The sequence below is a fragment of the Ochotona curzoniae genome, unplaced genomic scaffold (genome assembly GCF_017591425.1).
Source record: "Ochotona curzoniae isolate NIBS_2020 unplaced genomic scaffold, NIBS_Ocur_1.0 contig_2692, whole genome shotgun sequence".
Taxonomy (NCBI): domain Eukaryota; kingdom Metazoa; phylum Chordata; class Mammalia; order Lagomorpha; family Ochotonidae; genus Ochotona; species Ochotona curzoniae.
In genome coordinates this window covers 16,736,887-16,759,830 of record NW_024465556.1, presented here as the reverse complement: position 1 = coordinate 16,759,830, position 22,944 = coordinate 16,736,887, and the positions used below count along the sequence as shown (strand labels likewise).

The window sequence follows — 22,944 nt, the reverse complement described above, 5'->3', positions numbered from 1 at the left end:
GAATCATCGGACAGAAGATCTTCCTCTCTGTCCCTCCTCTCTGTATATCTGACTTTCCAATAATAAAAATAAATCTTTAAAAAAAGAAAAAGTAAATTAGACTCTGTGGGGCCCGACACGATAGTGCAGTGGTTAAAACTGCATGCACCAGGATCCCATGTGGGTGCCGGTTCTCATTCCGGCGGTCCTGCTTCCCATCCAGCTCCCTGTTTGTGGCCTGGGAAAGCAGTCGAGGACAGCCCAAAATCTTGGGACCCTGCACATGTTCCAGCCCGCCCACCTGCAAGCCCGCAAGCGGTCTTCCCAGCCAGAAAGTCATGGTGGCCTGCAAGAAGGACCTCAGGACACAGACGTGGGAAACCCAGCGATATTAACAGGAGACAGGAAGGTAGCGGCCTTGCCTTAGGTCAGCAAACCAGACAGGCTGTGCAGAGGAGCCCGGGGGCCATTCACACACTTAGCGGCCATCAGCAGCTGGCCAACCTGACCTGGAACACAGGGTTGCTTCCTGGTCGGCTGACTTCCCCCGCGCCAGGACACCGTGGGACGGGAGTGGTAGGAGCAGAGGCCATAAAAAGCACCCTGCCCTCTGGCCTGCAAACCAGGGAGTCCCGCCCTCCTTTGGGCCCCAATTTCCTACCCAGTTTAGTGATTTCCTGCTACAAAATGAGTCTGATCCATCTGACTCCTGAGGTAACTGCACAGGACTCCCCTCCCCGAGCAAGGAGTGAGGGTCACTTCTGAGCGATTTCTCTGAACCGGCACCAAAGCCACTAACAAGCCCTCCTAGCATCTGTCCCCGAGTTTGCACAGCGTTGTCAGCGAGCATACCTGTCTGCTGGACGCCTGCACAGGCCTGCCCTGCACAGCCTGGGGTGTAAGGTGTAAGAAGGCAGGGGCGTGCTTTGCTCATCCCCGCAGCCTCATCACACTACCTTGTTTGAGAAACACTGGCTCCTCGGGAAACACATGTTCAATGAAAATACATAACTTCATCTCCAACGCAGAGCTCACTGCCAGAAACCTGCCAAGCACGCTCAGCTTTGAGACTCCCGGCACCGATCAGACACTTTGAGCTCCAGGTGTATGCGAGCACGCACCATCAGGAATACCTAAACCGGGCGGCCGCCTCTTAGGAGACATACGGTAGCGCTTCCGCCCTCGCTCCCAGCTCGGGCCAGGGGGGGCGGAGGGTTGTGTCATCACTCGGCGCCGGCCTGCCCCGCGACGCGCCGGCGGCTGGCGCAGCCTCTCGCTCGGCCGGCCTCCCCCTCCCTGCTTCCGCGCTCGGGTTCCGCCATGGAATCCAACAAGGATGAAGCCGAGCGCTGTATCAGCATCGCCCTCAAGGCCATCCAGAGCCAACAGCCCGACCGGGCTCTCCGCTTCCTGGAGAAGGCGCAGCGGCTGTACCCGACGCCGCGAGTTCGCGGTGCGTGTCAGGGGCCGGGACTCGGAGGGGCACATTAACAACTGAAGGAGGGGGAAGACGGGAACGGACCGGCGGCAGCAGTTGGAGGAGGGGGAGGGGTGCGAGGCGCGGCTACGCCTGCGCACTGGGGCGCGCGGTGGCTGCTGGGAGCTGTAGTCTCCCTCTCGCGCCTGCCTTGGGATGCTTGCACACCTCAGTACCGGGGCGACCGGGACCTGAGCTTTCCGGGAGTTCGACGAACCCCTGGTGGGATTTGCGACACCCGAGAATGAGATGGACTGACAGACTGGGGCTCCAAGAGAGTTTATCTGGAAGCAGATACGAACTACTTTTCCCAAGGGGCTGTTCGGTGGCCCTGGGCCACCGTTGCCGGCCTGGAAAATGTTTTTTAAAAAAAAAAGAGTTAAGGAAATATAAACATAACCCCTATGGGGGAGAGAAGTTAGAGTGAGCGACCCTCGCACGGGTTCACAGACGGGGCGTCTCTGCCCGCCGCAGCTTCTCTTCCCCCTGAGGAAGAGCTTGGGAGCTGAGGAAGGGCCTTGGGGTGCTGTGCTCAGTCGCCCACGCCCCATTCCGGAGTCCATCGGTGGTGGGGGCGGAGGGTCGTGTGGGCGGCGCAGCATCAGGCTGCTGGTGGCACTACCCCGACAACTCCCAAGCTTGTCTGCCCTCGTCGTTTCTTACACTCCAGAACCCTATTGCAAGAACCCTATGCAAACAACCAGTGAACCCCAAGTTTTCTGAGGACAAAAGAAGAGCACCGGGGTTTAGGACCTGCATCGCTTGCATTGCTCTGGGGTCTGACAGGCTCTGGATCAGCCGGGATACCCGTTCACAGGTAGCGCTGCCCTGCCCGGAGAACACAGGAGTTGGCAGGGTCGATGATACGCGCAGGGCTCTCGAGTTTAGAGAGTTGGTGATGGGAGTGACCCACCTAGGGACTGGGGGAAGGAGGGCATTCCGCAGCGGTTCAGGCTTGTTAAAGCAGGCAGGTGAAACCCAAGAGCAGCAGGCAGCCTCCGAGCCCTGCCCGCCGGTTATGCAATCTAGCCGGCCTGGAACGCTGGAGCTCTCCTCCCTCCTGACTACTCAGGTTGATCTTTAGCCCACTGGCCTCCTCTTTGGAGAGAGTTTCAGTGCGTGTTTGCCAGGACTCCTGAACTAACCTGCTGCAGGAGCTGCCTCCTGGAGCTGTGGGCCCTCCGGCTGTGGGACTCCCTGCTCCGAGGCTGCCGGAGCCCACCAGGCCACGGGAGGGGATGCGGTGGCAGCCCCCTGGGCTGGTTCAAGGAGACCAGGGTTGTCCCTGTGGCTCCAGGGGAAGAGCCACCTGCTGCATGTTTGCAGTGTTTGCACCTTTGCAAAGGGCAGCTGGGTGAACTTTGCCTTGTGTCCTCGGGTCCTGCACTGGACTCACCTGGGTTCACTGGTATTGGTTCACTGAGGCAGGGAAATCTTGGCTGAAAGATCTTAGGGGATTATCTTCACTGATACTTTGGGTCTGGGCCCCCAAAAAAGCAGATTGTTGGGCAGTCAATAGGGGAAGAGACTGTTTGCAACATCCCATGCTTGCTGCCAGCCAGTGTCGCAGGACTGATGAGATGTGAGCCCTTGCTTTAAAGAGCGTATAGTGAAGGACTCAAAGGTATGGGTGGAGAAAATCGCAGAACCCAAGATGATAACTGGAATTGAACAAACATCCCGTCCCCAGTACCCGTGGGGCAAGTGTGAAGGGCAGACACATTCCAGCAATAAATTGTAAGCAGTGTGTAGGTAAATGCCATTACAAGGGCGTAAAAATAGCGTGCTTTCACTACAGGGAAGGCTGCGCAGAGCAAGCCGGGAGGCAGTCTCCGCTGTGCTGCTGGAGTAAGGCATGACTCGGAGGCCACAGTGGCGCTGACAGGCAGATAGGACTGGAAAAAAAAGTGGAGCTGGATTATGGAAATCTTTCTGTAGTTACTGAAGAAGTCAGTGAAGGGTTTTTAAGAACTTTTTTTTATTTCTTTGAAAGGCAGAGTTACAGAGAGAGATGGGAAGAGAAAGAGAGTGTGCCCGCTTCCAACTACTGGTTTACTCCCCAAATGGCTGCAACAGCTGGGGCTTCATCCAGGTCCCCCCACACGTGCATGCAGGGACCCCAGTGCTTAGGCTGTCTCCCACTGCTTTCCCAGGTGCATTAGCAGGGAAGAGCTGGATCAGAAGTGGAACAGCCAGATCTCAAAGTGGTACCCAGATTGAATGCCAGCATAGCAGGTGGTGGCTTAACTTGATACACCACAACACCAGCCCCATATGGAAGGTTTTGATAGCAAGAATAAGGATGTTTTTACAAGAGAACAACAAAGAGGACTGATGGGCAGGAAGAGATTCACAGAGGGAAAAATCAGTTGCCTTGAATGGGTTAGTCGTTACAAAAGCCTGAAATAAGATGATATGGATAAGGAATAGGAATGCTGGGGGATGTGACTCAGAACCTCTGTGAGTGACCAGGAGGAACCTGGGCTGAAGAACGGGGGTGGGATGACATGAGGGCATTCAGGAGGAATGATCAGTTTGGACTCAGGCACCAGGTAAAAGTCTGATGGCATTTGGTAGAGCTCCTCAGGCAGGTACCGGGCAAGTGTGCATAGGCGGAGGCGGCCATGGAGCAAGGCAGCAGGCAGAGGCGGTCCCTGGAGAGGACAGCCGCCAGGTAGCCATGGAGAGGTGTGTGGAGGTAGTGTGCACCTGTCCCGGCAGGTGCTGCGGAGGCTCCATGGGAAAAGGGCTAATGAAGGAGTGAAGGGAGATGGATCAGGAGCATGTGTGGAGCACAGGCATTGGGGAAGTAGAGGCACAGGTGGGGAGAGAGGCCACGGGAGGCTCAGAGCCACTGTGGGGTCCAGGAGCCCCTCACGGAGGGAACTCCATGAAGAGACTTGGGTCTACAGCCATAGGAGGTAACCAGGGGTGCACCAGGGCTGACGAGTGCCTTGTGGAGCAGTAGCTGGGCTGCAGGCCAGGCGGCTGCAGAACAGGATGACGGGCCTGGGCATTCCTCTACTGGGAGGTTCTGTCCAGCACCCAGCAGCCTGACAGTCACTGACTCTGCTGGGGGCCCAGCAGCAATGGTGCAAGGCACCAGATTTCCTGAGGAGCTGACGGAAACATCTGCATGTGCAGGCCTCAGATTGCACAGGGAGAGAGGGTCGGCCGGCATGGTCCCCAAGGGTCCTTGCAGTTCAGGGTCCCTTGTATACTGCACCCTTCCATTCTCTTGATTGCTACAGAGTCTCCTTCTACCTGACAGCAGCTCTGAGATGAATGCACTCAGTTGGTAAAGGCATGTGGCCGATGTGCAAAGAATTCACAAGTGCCCGCGCCCATTGGGACAAGCTCCCAGCTCTGACCTCCCCTTCTCCCTCCTGCAGGGAGAGATCCTGAAACCCAACTGCTTGTCTAACAACAAAAGCAACAATAACCCATTCCACACAGCAGTAGTTGCTAGGCATTGTGCTAAGTTTTACTGTGTGCCATTCTCTTCCCAAGTGCCTGAGTGGTTGGGCCTGGGCCAGAGCTGAAGCCAGGAGCCAGGACCTCTGTCCAGGTCTCCCACGTGCGTGGTCAGGACCCAGTGAATGAGTCTGAATCACCACTGCCTCCCAGGGTCTATGTTGCCAGGAAACTGGAATCAGAAGCTGCAGGCAGGTGTCAGACCCAGGCCCTCCAAGGTGTGACAGACGCCCCACCCACTCGTAGGAGACAGTTTTGCACGGAGACACTGGGTTAGGTTGTCTGGAGTGCCGCGGCTAGCAAGTGGCAGAGACGGGTGTGAAGCGGCTGGCCAGTCTTGACTCTGCAGGGTGAATTTGAAGGGGTAGCCCCTGCTGGAACACACACACACACCCATCTGCCGCCTTTCCCGTGCCACCTTGTCTTCTTCCATTGATTGCCTAGAAAGAGTCAGAGCGGGATCAGCAGGAGACTGTCATGTCCCTCAATCTGTGACATTTCCTAGTAGCCACATTGTGGTGGGGGGCCTCACACAGAGCTGTCTAGGCCACGAGACTTGCCCGCTTGCCGGCACCCAGAAGACTCAAATTTTCCGCTCCAGCAGGAAACTGTGGTGTGGCCCAGAACACATCCATTCCCCTTTGGGCTCTCTTCACACGGTGTGGCCACATTCCAGGGGGTGACTCCAGGGAATTTCCCTATAAAACATCCAGAATCTTCCCTGAGCCCACCATTTCCTGGCTGAGGTCTCTTGTGTTTGTGGCAATCAGATGGCCACTTCTATTGCACGGAGGACATGTCAGGCTCATTCTGGACCCCTGGACTTCCAGAGAAACTGAAATAAACAACTTCTTTAAAAAAAAAAAAAAAAGATTGGGCCCGGTGGCGTGGCCTAGCAGCTTAAGTCCTCGCCTTGAAAGCGCAGGGATCCCATATGGATACCGGTTCTAATCCTGGCAGCTCCACTTCCCATCCAGCTCCCTGCTTGTGGCCTGGGAAGGCAGTCGAGGACAGCCCAAAATCTTGGGACCCTGCACCCGTGTGGGAGACCCAGAAGAGCTCCTGACTTTGGATCAGCGCAGCACCAGCCATTGCAGTCACTTGGGGAGTGAACCATCAGAGGGAAGATTTTCCTGTGTCTCCTCCTCTCTGTATATATGACTTTCCAATAAAAATAAATAATTTGGAAAATAAATAAATAATTGGAAAGTCATATATACAGAGAGGAGGAGAGACAGAGGATGATCTTCTGCTCACTGATTGACTCCCCAAGTGACTGCAATGGCTGGTGCTGCGCCGATCCAAAGCCAGGAGCCAAGAACTTCTTCCAGGTCCCATTCGGGTGCAGGGTCCCAAGGCTTTGGGCCATCTGCTACCTCTTTCCCAGGCCACAAGCAGGGAGCTGGATGGGAAGCTGGGCTGCCGGGATTAGAACCAGCGCCCATATGGGATTTTGGCGCGTTCAAGGCAAGGACTTTAGCCTCTAGGCCACCGTGCTGGGCTCAAACAACTTCTTGAACATGTATTAGTTCACTTGAGAAAGAACCAATTCATTGGTTTGCTCCCCAAATGCCTGCAGTGGCTAGAGCTGGGTTGAGGCCAGAACCAGGGACTGGAGAGCTCAGTCCAAGCCTCCCAGGTGAGTGGCTGGAGCCCAAGTACTTGACCGTCACCGCTGCCTCCCAGGGCTGGACCCAGGCATTGCAGGGAGGGACATGGACCCGATGGCCCCGATGGCCACCCAGGAAGTTCTCAAGAGCCCTAGAAGTCAGTCGTCCTCTGTCCCTCCCTGCACCAGCATGCCTTCATTTGTCGGTGTCTTCCCTTGCCAGTCTGCCAGCGTCTGGGCCAGCCTGGAATCTTCTGGTCCAGAGCCAGCTGAATGCCGAAGCTTAGCCTAAGCCTTGGACCACCCCCACCCGCCTGCCCCCCACCCCACTGGGGTTCCACCAGCTCTCCAGCCAGCCTTCCCCCATCGCCACCCACACCACCAGCCCAGGCCATAACTGCAGCTGGTTTTTTGGGAGGGAAGGGGGGGTTGTTCCTTTTTTTTTTTTTTTCCTTTTTCTTTTTCTTTTCTTTTTCTTTTTAATACTTACAGACTTACTTATTTGAAAGGCAGAGTAACAGAGAAGCGGGAGAGAAATAGAGATCTGTCCACCAGTTCACTCCCCAGATGCCCACAGCAGCCTGGGCCAGCATGGGCTGATACAGGCTCTGTCCAGACCTTCCATGGAGTGACAGGGATCCAGCTAGTTGGGCGATCCCTGCATCATAGACGCATTGGCAGGAAGCTGAATCGGAAGTGCTGAGTACCCACAGTCATTTAAAAGTCCCAATTTAGGGGGTCGGCACTGGTGGGGGCTATGGAGCTAATAGCGCTTATTAAAAGGTGAGCAGTAACAGAAATTGGGCTTGCAGTTACAGCAGAAACACAGGCTGAACTTTTAACCCTGCAAAGCACCTGGACTCATTTTCCAGACTGAGAAGAGTTGGACTCAACTGTATGTAATTGTTTGGCCAAAGGTCTTTGCAGGAAAGGTATATAAGGCGAGAAGAGAGACCTCTGGGGAAAACTTCCCCGATCGCTGGTCTCCTGTTGGGCTTCACCCCCAGCCCCTCTCTGTCCCACGTTCCTGGCTCTGCTGGCCGGAGCACAGCACCGTGGCTCAGCTGCTGCAGCCGTTTAAGGAGTGAGCTGGTGGGTGGAAGAGCTTTCTCTCTGTCTCTCCTCTCTATAAATTTGTCCTTCAAATAAAAATAAATTTTTTAAATTTAATTTAGGCAGAATTTTCATATCCTGATAGTCTTCAAAATTATGACTAGTTTTGTTCATCAGTCCTACAGACTTTAACTTCAAACTCATTTATTTTCTGTTCTACTTTATTTCCTACTGTGTGCTCCATGTAGCTACTGAACTCATTCAAATCTGCAGGCGCTTACTTGCTCTGCCTCACAAAATACTCAGTTCATTATACTATCTGCTATTATTTCCTGTTTGTATCCTTGTTGGGTTTTTTAAGCTTTTTTTAAAAAAAGTTTTTATTTAAAAAGCAGAGTTGCAGAGAAGGAGGGAGGCAAAGAAAGAGATATTCCTTCTATTGGTTCACTCCCCAAATGACCACAGTGTCCAGAGCTGGGCCAGTCCATAGCCAAGAACCTGGAGCTTCTTCCAGATCTCCCACATGCGTACAGGGGCCCAATGACTTGGGCCATATTCTGCTCTTTTCCCAGGCACATTAACAGGGAGCTAGATTGAAAGTGGGATAGCAGGACTTGAATCCACGCCCATAATGGATGCCAGCACTGCTGGTAGTGGCTTAACCCACTGTGCCACAGCACCATCCCCCAGAATAGTTTTTTGAAAGTAGGAAGCCGGGGTGGGTATATGGTGCTGCTTGAGATTAGAGTGCTTAGGTGTGAGTCCTGACTACCTGGAGGGCATGTGAGGGTCAAGTACTTGTTCCCTGTTGCTTTAAGGAAGACCCAGGTTGAGTTCTCAGCAATCTTTTTTTTAAAAAAAATGTATTTACTGTATTGGAAAGGCAGATATATGTAGAGAAGGAGAGACTTCCATCCAATGATTCACTCCCCAAGTGCCCGCAACGGCCGGTGCTGCGCTGATCCAAAGCCAGGAGCCAGGAACTTCTTTCCGGGTCTCCCACGCGAGTGCAGGGTCCCGAGGCTTTGGGCCATCCTCAACTGCTTTCCCAGGCTACAGGCAGAGACCTGGATGGGAAGTGGAGCTGCCGGGATTAGAACCAGTGCCCATATGGGATCCTGGCGCGTTCAAGGCGAGGACCTTAACCATTACACTATCATGCTGGGCCCGAAAATAATCTTTTTAAAAATAAAAAAACATTAAAATTAATACTTACTGTTTTGATAATTGTGTACTAACACAAATTCACTATTTTTTTTAAGATTTATTTATTTTTATTGGAAAGGCAGATATACACAGAAAAGGAGAGACAGAGAGGAAGATCCGTCCGATGGTTCACTCCCCAAGCAGCCACAATGGCTGGAGCTGAGCCAGTCTGAAGCCAGGAGCCAGGAACCTCTCCCAGGTCTCCCATGCAAGTGCAGGATCCCAAAGCTTTGGGCCATCCTCAACTGCATTCCCAGGCCACAAGCAGGGAGCTGGATGGGAAATAAGGCCACCGGGATTAGAACTGGCACCCATATGGGATCCTGGTGCATTCAAGTGAGGACTTTAACTGTTACGCTATCACGCCAGGCCCTATTAATTGTTTTAAAAGATTTATTTATTTTATTATTTTTTTATCAGAATTCTTTTTAAAGATTTATATTTATTATTTTTTTATTGGAAAGGCGGATATACAGAGAGGAGAGACAGAGAGGAAGATCTTCCGTCCGATGACCCACTCCCCAAGTGAGCGCAACTGCCGATGCTATGCCGATCTGAAGCCAGGAGCCTCTTCCGGGTCTCCCACGCGGGCGCAGGGTCCCAAAGCTTTGGGCTGTCCTCGACTGCTTTCCCGGGCCACAGGCAGGGAGCTGAATGGGAAGCAGGGCCACCCTGATTAGCAGCGGTGCCCATATGGGATTCTGGTACATGCAAAGCGAGGACTTCAGCTGCTAGATTTCCACACTGGGCCCTAAATTTTTTTTAAAAAACCAAAGAATGCAAATGGGAAATAATAGCAGATAGTGCAATGAACTGAGTATTTTGGATATTCTATGTGTGAGGCAGTGTGAGAGAGAAGTGTGCAGATTTGAATGAATTCAGTAGAAAACATGGATTCCAAGCCATTACACGGAAGGAAATAAAATCGATTTGTCTGTAGGACTGATTAACAAAAACCAGTTACGATTTTGAAGACTTGCTAGAACATTGAAATTCTGCCTAAGTTTATACTTTTAAACGTTTATTTATATGAAAGAGTGGGAGAGAGAGGGGGATCGCCCATCCACTGGTTCACTCCCCAAATGGCCACACAGCCAGGGCTGCATCAGGCTGAAACTTGGCCTAGTATCTGGGTGGCAGGGCCCCCCGGTGCTCAGACTGTCTGCCTCTGCCTTCCCACACTGCATTAACAAGAAGCTAAGTCACGGCAGGGCCTGTGGGGCTCACCGGCAACCCAACGCACCAACAACACGAGCGGTGGTTTAACTGGTGCGCCACAGCACCGACCCCCTGCCTGAGCGTCTTCAAGAAGAGAGGAGATGATTATACTCATAAATGTACTGTCTGAAAACCAAAGCAGCGCTGCAGATTTATTCATTAAATTATGTGATTTCAGTGTTCACCTGAGGAGAGCAGGCGGCTTCACCTCAGCAACAGCCTCAGGCCCCCATGAGGAAGGAGCAAGGGCCTTCGCTGGGCAGGGGCGCTGGGGCCCCGGCCTCTGCCTCGCCCCACAGCCTGGCCGGGCCCTCAACAGTTTCCTTGTCTTCCACAGCCCTAATAGAGTCCCTCAACCAGAAGTCACAGTCTGCCAGTGACCAGCCGCCATCCACAGACACACCCCATGCCACCCACAGGAAAGCAGGGAGCACCGAGGCCCCCTCGGCCAACGGCGAAGCCGGAGGAGGAGGAGAGGCCACCAAAGGCTACACTGCCGAGCAAGTAGCAGCTGTTAAAAGGTAGCAGGGTCTGGCCAGGCCTGGGAAGATCGTGGGGTGAGGGGTGGTTGGAGGAGACTCAGTGGAACCCCTGCTTAGCTCCCACAAGGCCCCAGAATACGGGGGAGCCAGGCCGTCCCTGCTGCCCAGACGACCACAGCGGAGGCTGGAGATGCTTACATCACCGGCTTCCAGGCCCCGTGCCTCTTGACACAGCCGTGTTTGTCAGAGATGGGACTTGGCCTCCCCTCCAGCTCCTTCCCCAACAAAGACCTGTTCAGACTAAAGCCTGTGTGGGGCGCAGAGGCGGCAGGAAGCAGAACCACCCCTGCAAGGCTGTGTGGCTCGCCACCAGGTCTGAGACCACCTGGTGCAATCCCAGGCCTCAGGATTCCTTCCGGGCCATCTCACCTGCTGGCTGCCCTCTAAGACACAGCAGCCACCCATGACCAAGTGTTACTGTGGTTGCGGTGGAGTTACACGTGTGACCTGAGTCCAACCCCGTTCATCAGTTGCAGGCAGTGGAAACTGACCTTAGGAGAACCAGAGTCTCTTCAGAACCGACACACCCTTTCCATTTCCGGCCCTTCTGTTCCCCACTCAAGACTCCAGGCACTGGACGTGGAGACACTGCCAGTCCTTCTGAGTGCCCCAGTGAGGGAGCTGGCAGCAAAAGGCAGCCAGGTGGCAGCCACCCCTGCTAAAGCATCACCAGCAGCTGTGACCCACAGTTGGAGTCTGCCATGGCTCTTCCGGCCTCAAGTCGGGCAGCTGACCTAGGGGCCCGGCTGCCCTGCCCTTCAGGGCCCTTGGAGGGTGCCCACTACCATGTTCCTCTCCCTCCCAGGGTCAAGCAGTGTAAAGATTACTACGAGATCTTGGGTGTGAGCAGGGGAGCCTCAGAGGAGGACCTGAAGAAGGCCTACCGCAAGCTGGCCCTCAAATTCCACCCAGACAAGAACCACGCACCTGGTGCCACGGAAGCATTCAAAGGTCAGCGGGCCCCGGTGTCCTGGGGAGGGAGGGCAAGATGCAGTACCAGGCTGGATTCCTGGGCTCAGGAGCTACTGCCTGGGCAGAAGGTTCTGGCCACAGGCCCCAGTGGCCACGGGAGAGGTGTAACCCCTGCTGCATCCTTTCCCTACACCTCTTGGAGCTGTCCCAGCGTCCTGTCGTGGACGCAGGCGAACACAGGCCTCCTGGCTTGCCCTACTCACTTCCCGTTGGGCAGCAGTGTGCCCATGCTAAGGGGCAGGGAAGCCCCGGATCAGGACCTCTGGCTCCCTGCACACCCCCTCAGCCTGTGGGGAGTAGGGCCGTCTCTTCGGCCTCAGGGTTGCTTGGTGTGGGAATGGGGGCACTACTTCTGGTCAAAACTATCAGCTGCCCTTTATTCATTTGTATTTTCTTTCTTTTTTTCTTCTTTCTCTTTTTCACTTTCTCTTTCTTTCTCTTCTTTCTTTCAATAAATTCCAAGGGAAAGTTTCTTTTAAGATTTAATTTTATTTTTATTGGAAAGGCAAAGTTACAGAGAGAAGGAGAGACAGAGATCTTCCATCTACTGGGTCACTCCCCGAATAGCTTAAAGGCCAGAGCTGGGCCAGTCTGAAGCCAGGAGCTTCTTCTAGATCTCCCATGTGGATTCAGGGGCCCAAGCATGTGAACCATCCTGCACTGCTTTCCCAGGCACCTAGCAGGGAGCTGGATCAGAATGGAACAGCCAGGACACAAACCAGTGCCCGTATGGGGGGGCTGGCACCACAACTGGAGGATTGACTTGCTATACCACAGCATTGGACCCTTACATTTTCATAACACAGGCTTGCTGGAGGGCCTGGGGGCTGGACTCCAGGAAGGAGGAGGTTCAGCCCAGCAATAGCAGCAATACCAGGCAAGTCGACCGGGTCCCATGAGTCACTGCTGCTTTCCTGTGCCCGGCAAGAACATCATTATTGGCTTGGCCCCTTGTCATACTGTGACTTCCAGATGTCTTACCTCCCGAAAGGGCTGCCCCAACCCATTGGGGTCAAGAGAAGGAAGTTGATGGTTTTCATGAAGTCAGAAAATTTGAAGTAGGGACCTGCATTGTGGCCCAAGGGGTTAAGCCACCACTCGAGATGCTGGCATCCCTTACCGGGGTGTTGGTTTAAGTCCTGACTACTGTATTTCCCATCTAGCTTCCTGCTAACGGCCCAGGATGCCTATAAAGATGGCCCAGGTGCCTGGGCTCCGGTCACCCACGTGGCAGACCAGGATGGAATTCCAGGCTCCTGGCTTGGCCTAGACCAGACCTTACTATTGTGGTCACATGGGAAGTGAACCAGTGAATGGAAAAGCAAGCTCCACTCTCTCCTTCTTTCTCTGGTATTCTTTTCGATTAGATAGATAGATAAACAGACTGACTGACCAACAGACCTTTGAGGCAAGACATTTCCAGGTTTGACTCTCGGCTCTGCCACGGTGAACCCAGAGGCTGCTGTGCACGCCAGGCCTCTCTGTGCCCTGGTCTGCTCATGGGTTAGGTGTGCTGGCGTCAGAGAAGGCCTTCAGCGCCAGGAGCAGAGCAGGCAGCTCGAGCCTGCCCTGCACGTGTGTGTCAGCCACACTTGCCACCCGCCCCTCTAAAGCGGAAGCTGACAACAGAGCGCTGGCCTAGCCCCAGCACTCCCGGCTGACCATCCCGCCTCCCTCCCAGCCATCGGCACCGCATACGCGGTACTCAGCAACCCTGAGAAGAGGAAGCAGTACGACCAGTTCGGTGATGACAAGAGCCAGGCAGCCCGGCACGGCCACGGGCACGGGGACTTCAACCGAGGCTTCGAGGCGGACATCTCCCCTGAGGACCTCTTCAACATGTTCTTTGGTGGTGGCTTCCCTTCTAGTAAGTTCTCCACCCTCTACCAGCCGGGTCTTCCCAGGGGTCATAGGGGGAAACCCGGGATCAGCCCTATCATCCCCTTTCCCTGGTTCTTGACTCATTCCCCTCCTACCCCCAGGTAACGTCCACGTGTACAGCAATGGCCGCATGCGCTACACCTACCAGCAAAGGCAGGACCGCAGGGAGAACCAGGGTGACGTGAGTGAGGAAGGTGGGAGGAGGAGGAGCCCACCCCAGGGTGTGGGTCTCAGAGGAGGGAGCTCCCATGCAGGCCATTCTGGGCCCTGCGATGCTGCCATTCTGCAGAGCCACACCAGGGGGAGCCAGATGCCACGTTGCCTGCGGGAGTGAGGCTTCAAAGGCCTGTGTCGGCCTGAAAGGCAGCAGCTTCTCCACCTGCAGACAAGAGGCTGGGGCTGGATGGCTTTTTGTGCTGGCTGTCATTCTAAAGGCCTGCGTGACGTTTGCCATCTTTGAACTCCGTGAGAGAACTAACTCAGTGCTGACCCTGCTTCCTCTCAGCACTCTTAGGACCACAGGCCCAGCAGGTGCCAGCTGAAGTGACAGCTGCTCAGGCCGGCAGAGGGCTCCCTCCTCCTCTGACAGTGCTGACTTGCTCATTGTACAAATCTTTATTTTGTACTTAACCTACATAGGGATTTTAAAGCTACAGACCCTCACACCATGAATTAGTATTTTTTCTCATTTCTAAAAATTTAGTTGGTAGATCTTGAATTAGTAGCAGATTATATGATGCGAAACCCGAAAAGGCAGGGATGGTGGCAGTTTCCTTCCGCCCTGCGTCGCTGTCCTGGAGGCAGCTGCGTGCTGGGTTTGCAGCCACACACTGGGTTTTGGTGTTTTCTCACAGGGAGGTGCAGATCCCTCCCGCCTCCTGTATTTGGTCCCAGCTGCTGTTTTGTTTCTGTCAGGGGACCCAGCAGGTGGAAGAGCTTGGTGTTGTTCCCTCACTGGGTGGCAGGAGGCGGGGGCTGGCCATGTTTGTGGCCGTGGCTGCTGCCCCCCATTCGCAGCTCAGGCCAGCTGACTGTTGGCTCCTCCCTACAGGGTGGCCTCGGGGTGTTTGTCCAGCTGATGCCCATCCTCATCCTTATCCTCGTGTCGGCTCTCAGCCAGCTCATGGTCTCCAGTCCACCATACAGCCTGAGTCCCAGACCGTGAGTGCCTGCCGTGGGGGCCGTCCAAGTTGGCAGGCGGGTGGAGGACTGCGGCCTCAGCGCCCCCACCAGGGGCCTGCCTACCCAGTCTACCCAGCAGGTCCGCTGTCACAGCACAGGCGTCTGCCAGAGAATCCAGGAATGGCTGGACCTGTGAGGTCCTGGCTCTCTGAGACCGTGCTGTGGAAGTTACAGACCCCACCCCTTGCCTGACTCCTTCCCCCAGCTCCGCTCCCCCTCCACCCCAACCCAGCCTCATCCCTCCCACCCCCAGCAGGGGGCCGTGAGCAGAATGAAGGTGGCTTTCAAGCCCAGCCTCTCTGCTGGACACCTTGACCTAGACATGCTCCACACGTTTTCTCATCTGTAGCATGAGAATCAGAGGATCCACTTGCTTGTGAAAATGTACTGAGTGACACAGATGCTGTGGCTAGATCCCTAATCATGTCGAGCCGCGTGTGTTGAGGGTTAGGTGACCTCCACAGCCAGCAGAGACCTGCCCCTGTGTAGTATCTGCTCTCTCTCCTCTGCTGTCTGGCACCTCAGCCCATTTCCTGGATTCAGCAGGCACCCAACTGCTTGAGCTGCAGGGAGTCTGTTATGCTCTTTCTCAGCCAACAGGGGGCAGAGTTGGTCCACTGGGCCCACAGCCTGTGCTCAGGCTCAGAGCCCAATGTCAGGATGTGCAGGGACTGTGCCTTGGGGGCCAGCTCCTGTCTGGGTGCTGCAGCTCCTCCTCCAGCATTTCTCCCCAAAGGCCCCAGGTCGACAGTGGGGGATGGAACCCAACAGAAGAGTTGTCATCACCTAGGCTCATCACTTGTGTCCAACGACACCTGCCTTTCCTTCGGGCCCTCATTTTGGGTGGCACACAGGATCCTGCGGTAGTATGGGAGGGAGCCATCAGCTGTCACCCATGTGGCACTGCTTGTCATGGGGCCCTGTCGCTCCTAAGTCCTCCTAGGGCATGAAGTCTCAGGCCCACTGACATCCAGTATGCTTCTGGCCAGGTCGGTGGGCCACGTGCACAAACGAGTCACAGACCACCTGGGGGTCACGTACTACGTGGCTGACAGCTTCACTGAAGAGTACACAGGTTCCAGCCTCAAAACAGTCGAACGGAATGTGGAAGACGATTATATAGCCAACCTCCGCAACAACTGCTGGAAGGAAAAGCAGCAGAGTAAGTACACGCATGCTCACACAGCTGTGTGGAAGGCTGGCAAGGGGCGCAACCTGAGAACGGGGCAGGGGAAAGCCCTCCTTGCCCACAGGCCCTGGCAACGCCCAAACCAGCCAACTCCCAGCCAAGAACTGGACACCACTCCTGCATTTCCCTAGGGCCAGGTCACCAGGGCCAGCTGGTGTTTCTCCAGCAGGTACCCAGGGATCACAACACTCAGCCCGCCGTTCTGGCTGCTGCTCCCTGATTGTGTGTGCAGATCTGTGCTCAGGATTCCGGGGAGGTCCCCTCCTTGACTGACTTCTTGCGAGGCGGGACCACCGGCTGCCCCTTCAAGCTCATCTCCAGGGAGAAATCCCACTCCGCCTGCCCATACTCCCAGACCTGTCGCAGCCTTCCCCCCCTCGCCCAGCTGTCCCCAAGCCCAGGCAGACCTGCAGCCGCGGAAAGGCACAGTCTGCCCACTCACCCGTGCCCATTGCCTTGCAGAGGAAGGCTTGCTGTACCGGGCCCGCTACTTCGGCGACAGCAACATGTACCACAAGGCACAGAAGATGACCACCCCAAGCTGTAACCGGCTGTCAGAGGTGCAGGCCTCCCTGCATGGATAGTCCGGGGCCAGCCACACCAAGGTCCAAGTATGAGCCAGGGCTGCCTCTCCCTGCAACTCCTGGCAGCTTTGGCCCTGGTGCTGAGGCAGAGGAGGAGGGAGAGGGAGGAAGCACGGGTGAGGGATGGTGTGGAAATCAGGGCACAGACTTACACCCCAGCCAACCTCCGGTCTCCAGAGGCGATAGCCCTGGAACCTGCTTGGAAACTGCTGTCCATTTCAGCTCTGCGGATGCTCTCACCCCTCACCACCCCCTTCTCCCTGGCTCTGTGGCTCGTGGTTGCCCCAAAGCCAGGCAGGGGCACACCAGGGTCTGGGCCATAGCCCTTCCCCAGGCACAGCACACCAGGGTTCGGGCCCTGTCATCCGCCCCTGCCCACCTGATAGTAGGAAGGGATATGGGGGAGCAGGGAGGCTGAGAGCACCCCACCTCCTCTGCACTTCCCAGTCAAATAAAATGTAGCAAGATGGCCTAGGCAGCCTGGCCCAGGAGAGCAGAGACCCGAGCTCTGTGGTCACTGCCCATCCACTCAGTAGGACCTGAGGCCCCTTCTGCAGAGCGCTCCTGCACCTGGCTAGCCACAGGCATTCCATCCGGCCTGCCCAGGCCTCCTGCCTGAGCTCTGAGGGAGGAGGCAGAGGGTCAGGAGTTCAGACTTGGCCACAGCCGTTCAGCACCGGATGCTTCCACCCCAGCCGTGGGGCCTGGGCTCTGCTCCCAGAGTCTGCCAGAGAGCCAGTAGAAGGGCGTGGGTAGCACCAGGAAAGGTGGCTTTCCATGCAGGGACCCTGGCTGGTCCCTCCCTTGCCTGTGTCCCTTTGGCTGGGGTCCACCTGCGGGCTGTATGCTTGGAGACTATTTGTCAGGCCCTTTGCGGAGAGAAGAGCACAGGACTCTGCATGGGCACCAGCCATACATGGATGAACTAACTGGCACCCCTCTCCTCCCCAGACTATGAAATCCCTGGAGAACTTCTGGTGACACGCACTGAGCCAAGGTGACAGACTGTGTATTTAAGGAAAGGCATACAAAGCAAAACCATTAAAGTGGAATTGGAGGCCGAACGCTGCCCAGCTGCCCTCTCTCTCACCCAGTAACGCCGAAAGCTACAAGGACAGACCGGAGCCCTGCCTGCCGTGCCCGGGGCTGCCTTCCTCCCACCGGCGGCGCTGGCAGAGGCTCTGCACGTGCACCCTCCTAGGAGACTGAAACCATAGCAACGGAAAGAAAATGTAACCCCAGCAGCATCTGTCCAGGGGAAGGGCTGAGGGGGCACCCAGTTGCTGGGGTCACCTCCCCAGGAAGCCGTCACCAGCCTCATGCAGGCACCTCTTAGGCCAGGCCAAGGAGGTAGAGGAGGTGGGAACAGCGCTGTCCCTGAGTAACTTATAGCTGTGTGTGTATGTATATATATCTATTTATATGTAAATAGGCATATATAAAGATATATATATATATATATATATTCTACTTTTTAACTATGCAGGGGTTTGCCTAGGTTGTTGAGCTGACTTCTTCCCTATGTTAGAAAGGGCAGCCTGTTCAGGGCAAGGCAGCCTGGTCCTTCTACAGCTAAATGTGGGCCATGGTCAGTGACATGATGAACATTATAGGGGCTCTCCACGTCACCCCACCCTGGCCCCTTTTTGAATGGCAATAGTAATCATGGTAGTCTTAAATCTATAGGAAACGTATCACGGTCACCAGGTGTAGGGCCAGGCTGGAGAGAGGCCAGGCTGGAGAAGGGACGGGTGCCCCTCAGGGCAGGAGCCAGGTCAGTATTGAGACAGAGGGTGTAGGGGGAGGCTAGGCAGGACCTGCTGGCGAGAGACCATCCCTTCAAGCCGCTGCCCCTGGTAGTCCCAGTGGGCTCAATGGCCTGTGCCCAGTAGCCCTCCTCTCCCCCCGCCCTGCACATGGGGCAGGACAGCGAGCCCTGGCATGGACAGCAGCAGGTTCCTGGGCGGCCTTTCCCTGCCCCCAAGTCCCTCAGTGAGTTTTGCCTTATAGGTGCCCCAGGGCCCAGCTCTATCATTGCCTAAATCGTGCACCAAGGACTCCAGAAGTCTTTTCTCCTGGTCAGCCAGCTGGCACCCAGGAATACAGGCACAGCCCCACTACTGAGGAGGAGTCACTGTCCTCGGGTGCCTCTGTCTACACCCCCAAGGACAGGGACAGGACTCCACCAGGCCAAAAGCGTGTCACCCTCTACTTCAGTGAGGCGCACTCAGTATACCCCTGGCTGTCAGGAAGGAGGGTGGGTTAGGCATTCCCAGAGTTTGCTGGGCCTCTTGAACTGCCCACAGCCCTCGAGTCCTTGTGTGGCAGCAGCAGTGGCGATGGGCGCGTGACCAAACGCCAGCCTCCCAAAGCCTTACTTCCTATGCCGCCAGCCAGAAGGGCAGCCCTCTGTGCCCATGGTTTCTCTTGGCTCTCATCTGCTCATCCTGTGCCCAACCAACAGGATGCTTACTGGAATAGGAAGTTGGGTAAGAAAACATCAAACCTGGTTTTATTTTTTAAAACAAGTGACGTAGCCACCCTGGCCCCGAGAGACCCTAAGAACTGGACATGGGCTAGAGCGCTCCACTGCCACGGCCCCAGTGTTCTGTCCCGCCTCCCCCACAGCTGCCTGGTCTCGGTAGATGTCCCTAGCTGGCTGAGCCATGTGCAATAAGAACATAGATCCCAAAGGATCCCCGACAAGCTGTATTTCTTGAATTAGAATTCTGAAATTGTACATCTATAAATATATGTTTATTATGTGATTGGCCTCGCTGGCTCTGCATTGAGCAGGGGGATGTGGGGGTGGTGTTGGGGTGGAAGGTGGGAGGAAACTCAAGCACCTGTTGCTGACACTGTTCGGGTGGCAGGGAAGTTCCATCTAGCAAGCCGGGGAGGGCTGGGCACTGTCTGGCACAGCCTGGGGTCCCAGACTGTCACCTCCACTTTCCTTTCTCTCTCAGCCGCTCTGTCCTGTGCACAGCCCCCCTGCTCGCTCTCTCTGACCTCAGCTCAGCTCAGCTAGAGGCCGCAGCATTTCTGGCTTTGCAGTCCAGTCCCCACACCACCCCCACTGCCTGCCTCCTCCCGGGAGACTGGAAAAGTTCAAGATGTGGCAGCCCAGTGAGCTCCCACCAAGGAACAGAGGAGCAGCACAGATCTGCCTGGACCTCCCAGAGACAGGGCCCGGCAGCCCTGACTGGTGGGCCGAGGCCCCTCCTGCCTCGGCACCAGCCAAAGACAGGCGGGCTGCCTGGTGGTGCCACCACAGCCGCGGAGCTCATTGGCTGTCCTGCCCAGGGTCACTGCAGCCTGCGAGCAGCCACTTGTTACTGCAGTCAGTTGGCCCTAGTGTTGCCAGGTGCCCCCATTCACCTTCCCCCCCCTCACAGCTGCCTACTGAGAGCCAGAAGGGGTGGGACCCTCAAGAAAAAGGTTTGCACAAGGACGCCCCGCCCCATCAGGTGGCCAAACAAGCCACTTTCCGCCGAGCTACCCAGGATCTGCCAGCTTATCTGCTTGTCCTGTGCAGACGGAGAAGGAAGCGCTCCTCCAAGGCACAGAGATCAAGTGCCCTGTTGGCCTGGGGCCGGCTGTCACCCGGTCACCCGACCAGACCATCTAGGCGGGCACGCAGCTGTGCCAAGACCCAGGCTCACAGATGGTTGACACAGTGTCGCTTCTGCAGACACTCAGCCCTGCCAGACACCCCACTATGGGACAGGAATGGGCCAGCCCACTTCCCAGAGCAGGAAGCTACAGCTTTGGGGGTCGGTGAGGGGGAGGCACGACACCCAACACCCTCCAAGAAGTAGCGCCTTCTTTGGGGTTCGAAGCAAGACTAGCTATGCCAGGTATGAGTCCAGGAAGGTGGACAGGGCCAGCCAGCCACAGGAAAGAGGAGCCCTAGTCTTGGTGGGGCCACAAGCTGCCCGTTGGAGCAGGTGTCTCCTTACACTGACATGGCCATGCTGCTAACATTGGCTGTTAGTTGGGTGGCCACTATGGCGGCTGGAACTTGTCTGGCCATTTGTGGACTGACTCTGGGCAAACCACCTCCCTCTCCCTCTGCCCTTGACGGGCAGCTGTGTGTGGTGGAAGCATTATCCACACGCGGAGCACCCAGACCAGCGTCTGCTCCTTGGCAAGCCCACTCAAGGATTTGTCCTTTTTCTTCGCTGCACAAAGGTCAACTGACCAGAAAGGATGTCAGGACCCACTCCAGGCGGAGAAACTGCCAAGGTTCCAGCGCTTGAGGAAGTTCAGGGCGGCAGGGGACGCAGCAAACAGCGGAACCCTGGCAGTGGGGCAGGTGGGAGGACCCTGGCTGGGGACTCCTGGTAAGGGGGCGGTGTGAGGGGCTGTGTAAGCAGAAGCCTGCACAGGAGGAAAGGCAGCAGGTGAGGAGGCCAGGTTTCCCCCGCTCTCGCTCCCGGGATGGTCATCGTGCCAATCTCAGGCAGGACTGAATGGGCAAGAGACACATCCCACAAGCACCTCTGGGCCTCTGCAACCCATCAGAGGGCCCTGTAGGGGCTGACAAGCCGCCACACCCCACAGTTGAGCAGGAAGTGAAGGCGCAGGTCCTGGGTTTTTGGGAGCAGGATTCTGCCCTTCATGGTCGTGCCCAGCATACCTCCATCCCCTCCACCAGGTTGCTCTAAGAAGGACCCAGCTGCCTCTTCTGTACTTTGGAATGGCCAGGTTTTCCCTTGAAGAGGGCAGGGTACGGTGTGTCCCGGGCAGGGCAAGGAGTAAGGCTCGGAACCTTCCAGAACACTGCCAGCCCTACCGCCTGATCTGGGTATTCTCAGCTTGAGGATGAAGGCCCAGGAGGTGGGTGTGTCTATACAGGTGTTGGGGGACAGAGGCAAAGGGAGGCAGTGAGGCCTCTCACCTGACTATGTCAACATGCAGCAAGGTCTTTGTCCTGGCTCTGTAGCCTGCAGTGCCCCGAGCACGCTCCCTAGTGCTACCCCAGACACAGCTTGGTTCATGCACCCTGCAGGACCCCACCCCACCAGGACTGACTGCAGCTCCCCTGCTGCTCTGCTCTGCCCAGGGCCATCCCAGGGGCCCCTTGCAGCCCTAGAGCGCACTGGGTTTAGAGCTCTGGGCACTGGAGCCTGGTGAAGAAGGTCCCAGTTGCAGCTCAGAACAGGACCCTTTCGGTATCACTTTGAAACACTATTGTCAGTATTGTCACCACACCAGACAGACCTGCCAAGTCTGTCGTTAAGGCTGCCAGCCCCTGGTGGGCACTGATTTCAGTACCCCAGTCTCTCATGACTTGGGTCACTGGTTTTGTAGACAAGCACACCCGAATCCCAAGCCCAGCAGGTCTGCTTTTAGGACCCTGAGTCCGGCATTCACCTGCTCACAGCCAGCCTGGAGATCATGAGGCCGGTGGGATTTGAGCCCAGGGGATCGAGTTGCATGACCTACATCTGCCAATATTATTAGCTCTGGGGCCTGTGTGGCCCAGGCTGTAACACAATTCGAGGAACTGTTGACTTGGTTTGCACGTCAGCCCAGCAACAGGCTGGCTCCACCATGCCTGGTGTCACCAGAGCCAGAGCAAAGTGTGGAAGCTGACAGTCCCTTGGGGGTGCTGTGGTTGCAGGTGCAGGCCACTCCTGGACTAAAGCCTGGTCTCCTGGTGATCCCGGATCCTCCCTCTGCCCTCCTTGCTGAAGGTGGTGGGAGAGTAGGAAACCCTAACCCTTGGGCTAGCGGCAGTGCAATGCCCCATGCCCCTGTTAGTAGGGCCTCGGCCCAGCTTTCCCTGGCCCCCATCCCAGTCCCCATCATAGCCTGTGCCTGCGCTTCCCCTTGGTGGCACTGGCAGGGACATCCCAGCCTAGCCAAGGTGGCTTCCTGGGTTTCCTGGCCAGCCCAGTCCTTCTCCCACAGGTGAATAGAGGCTCCCGCTGACTGCACAGGGCGAGCAGCCCAGGACCTTGAGTCCCTAGCAGCCCCCTTCAAGCTGAGAGGCTGGGTCAGGGACCCACAGCGCCCTCCTACACCTGCCTTTTCATCCCATGTGCCCAGAGAACATGCAGCCCTGGACGAGCTGGGTCAGGGCAGCCCTGCCCTTCCTAGTGGCCATGAGCAGGTGCCTTCTCATCCTTGTCGTCTTGGGCTCTGAAGAGGCTCACAGGGAGACCCATCTATGTGGCACGGCCCATGCATACTCGGAGGCCTGGAGTTGACTGAGGAAGCAAGCGAAACCCTTTAGCGTCCTGGGTGCCAATTCTGCCCAGGAGCCCAGTGTGGTGAGTGGGCCTGGTGGGATCCTGGGGCCCTGCACCCCAGCTTTACTCTCAGGCTTCCGGGCAGGGAGGTCTCTGGAAGGTGGCCCCAGGTGGGGCAACCCCAGGGCTGGAGCCAGGCAGAGCATGCCCGAGGCCCACTGAGGCTGCCTCTACCTGCCTGGGACCCGTGTGAGTCATTTCCTTGCTCAGCTGGGACAGGGTTAGGAGGGGAAGAGGGGGTGGATCTAAAAATAGGCCCGGATGGGTGGCAGACACCTCAAGAGCTTCTCCTGGGTTTGGGGGAGCAGCTTCTCAGGGGAA

The 22,944-nt window shown here is 56.2% G+C and overlaps 1 protein-coding gene across 3 annotated transcripts; it reads left to right on the top strand.

Moving 5' to 3' along the window:
* The first annotated feature begins 1,038 nt into the window (after window positions 1-1,038).
* Window positions 1,039-19,134, top strand: DNAJB12 (DnaJ heat shock protein family (Hsp40) member B12). Of its 3 annotated transcripts, none has more exons than XM_040975921.1 (9): window positions 1,039-1,432; window positions 10,354-10,537; window positions 11,364-11,509; window positions 13,212-13,397; window positions 13,513-13,592; window positions 14,463-14,572; window positions 15,583-15,755; window positions 16,245-16,342; window positions 17,318-19,134. In XM_040975921.1, the coding sequence occupies exons 1-9, from the start codon at window positions 1,300-1,302 to the stop codon at window positions 17,345-17,347; spliced, it is 1,140 nt and encodes a 379-aa protein (XP_040831855.1). In that variant the 5' UTR covers window positions 1,039-1,299; the 3' UTR covers window positions 17,348-19,134. The 3 variants fall into 3 exon arrangements, with proteins under 3 accessions (XP_040831855.1, XP_040831857.1, XP_040831856.1); XM_040975923.1 differs by having other exon boundaries at window positions 1,206-1,432; window positions 16,245-16,393; XM_040975922.1 differs by having other exon boundaries at window positions 1,224-1,432; window positions 16,245-16,387.
* Window positions 19,135-22,944: the final 3,810 nt, after the last annotated feature.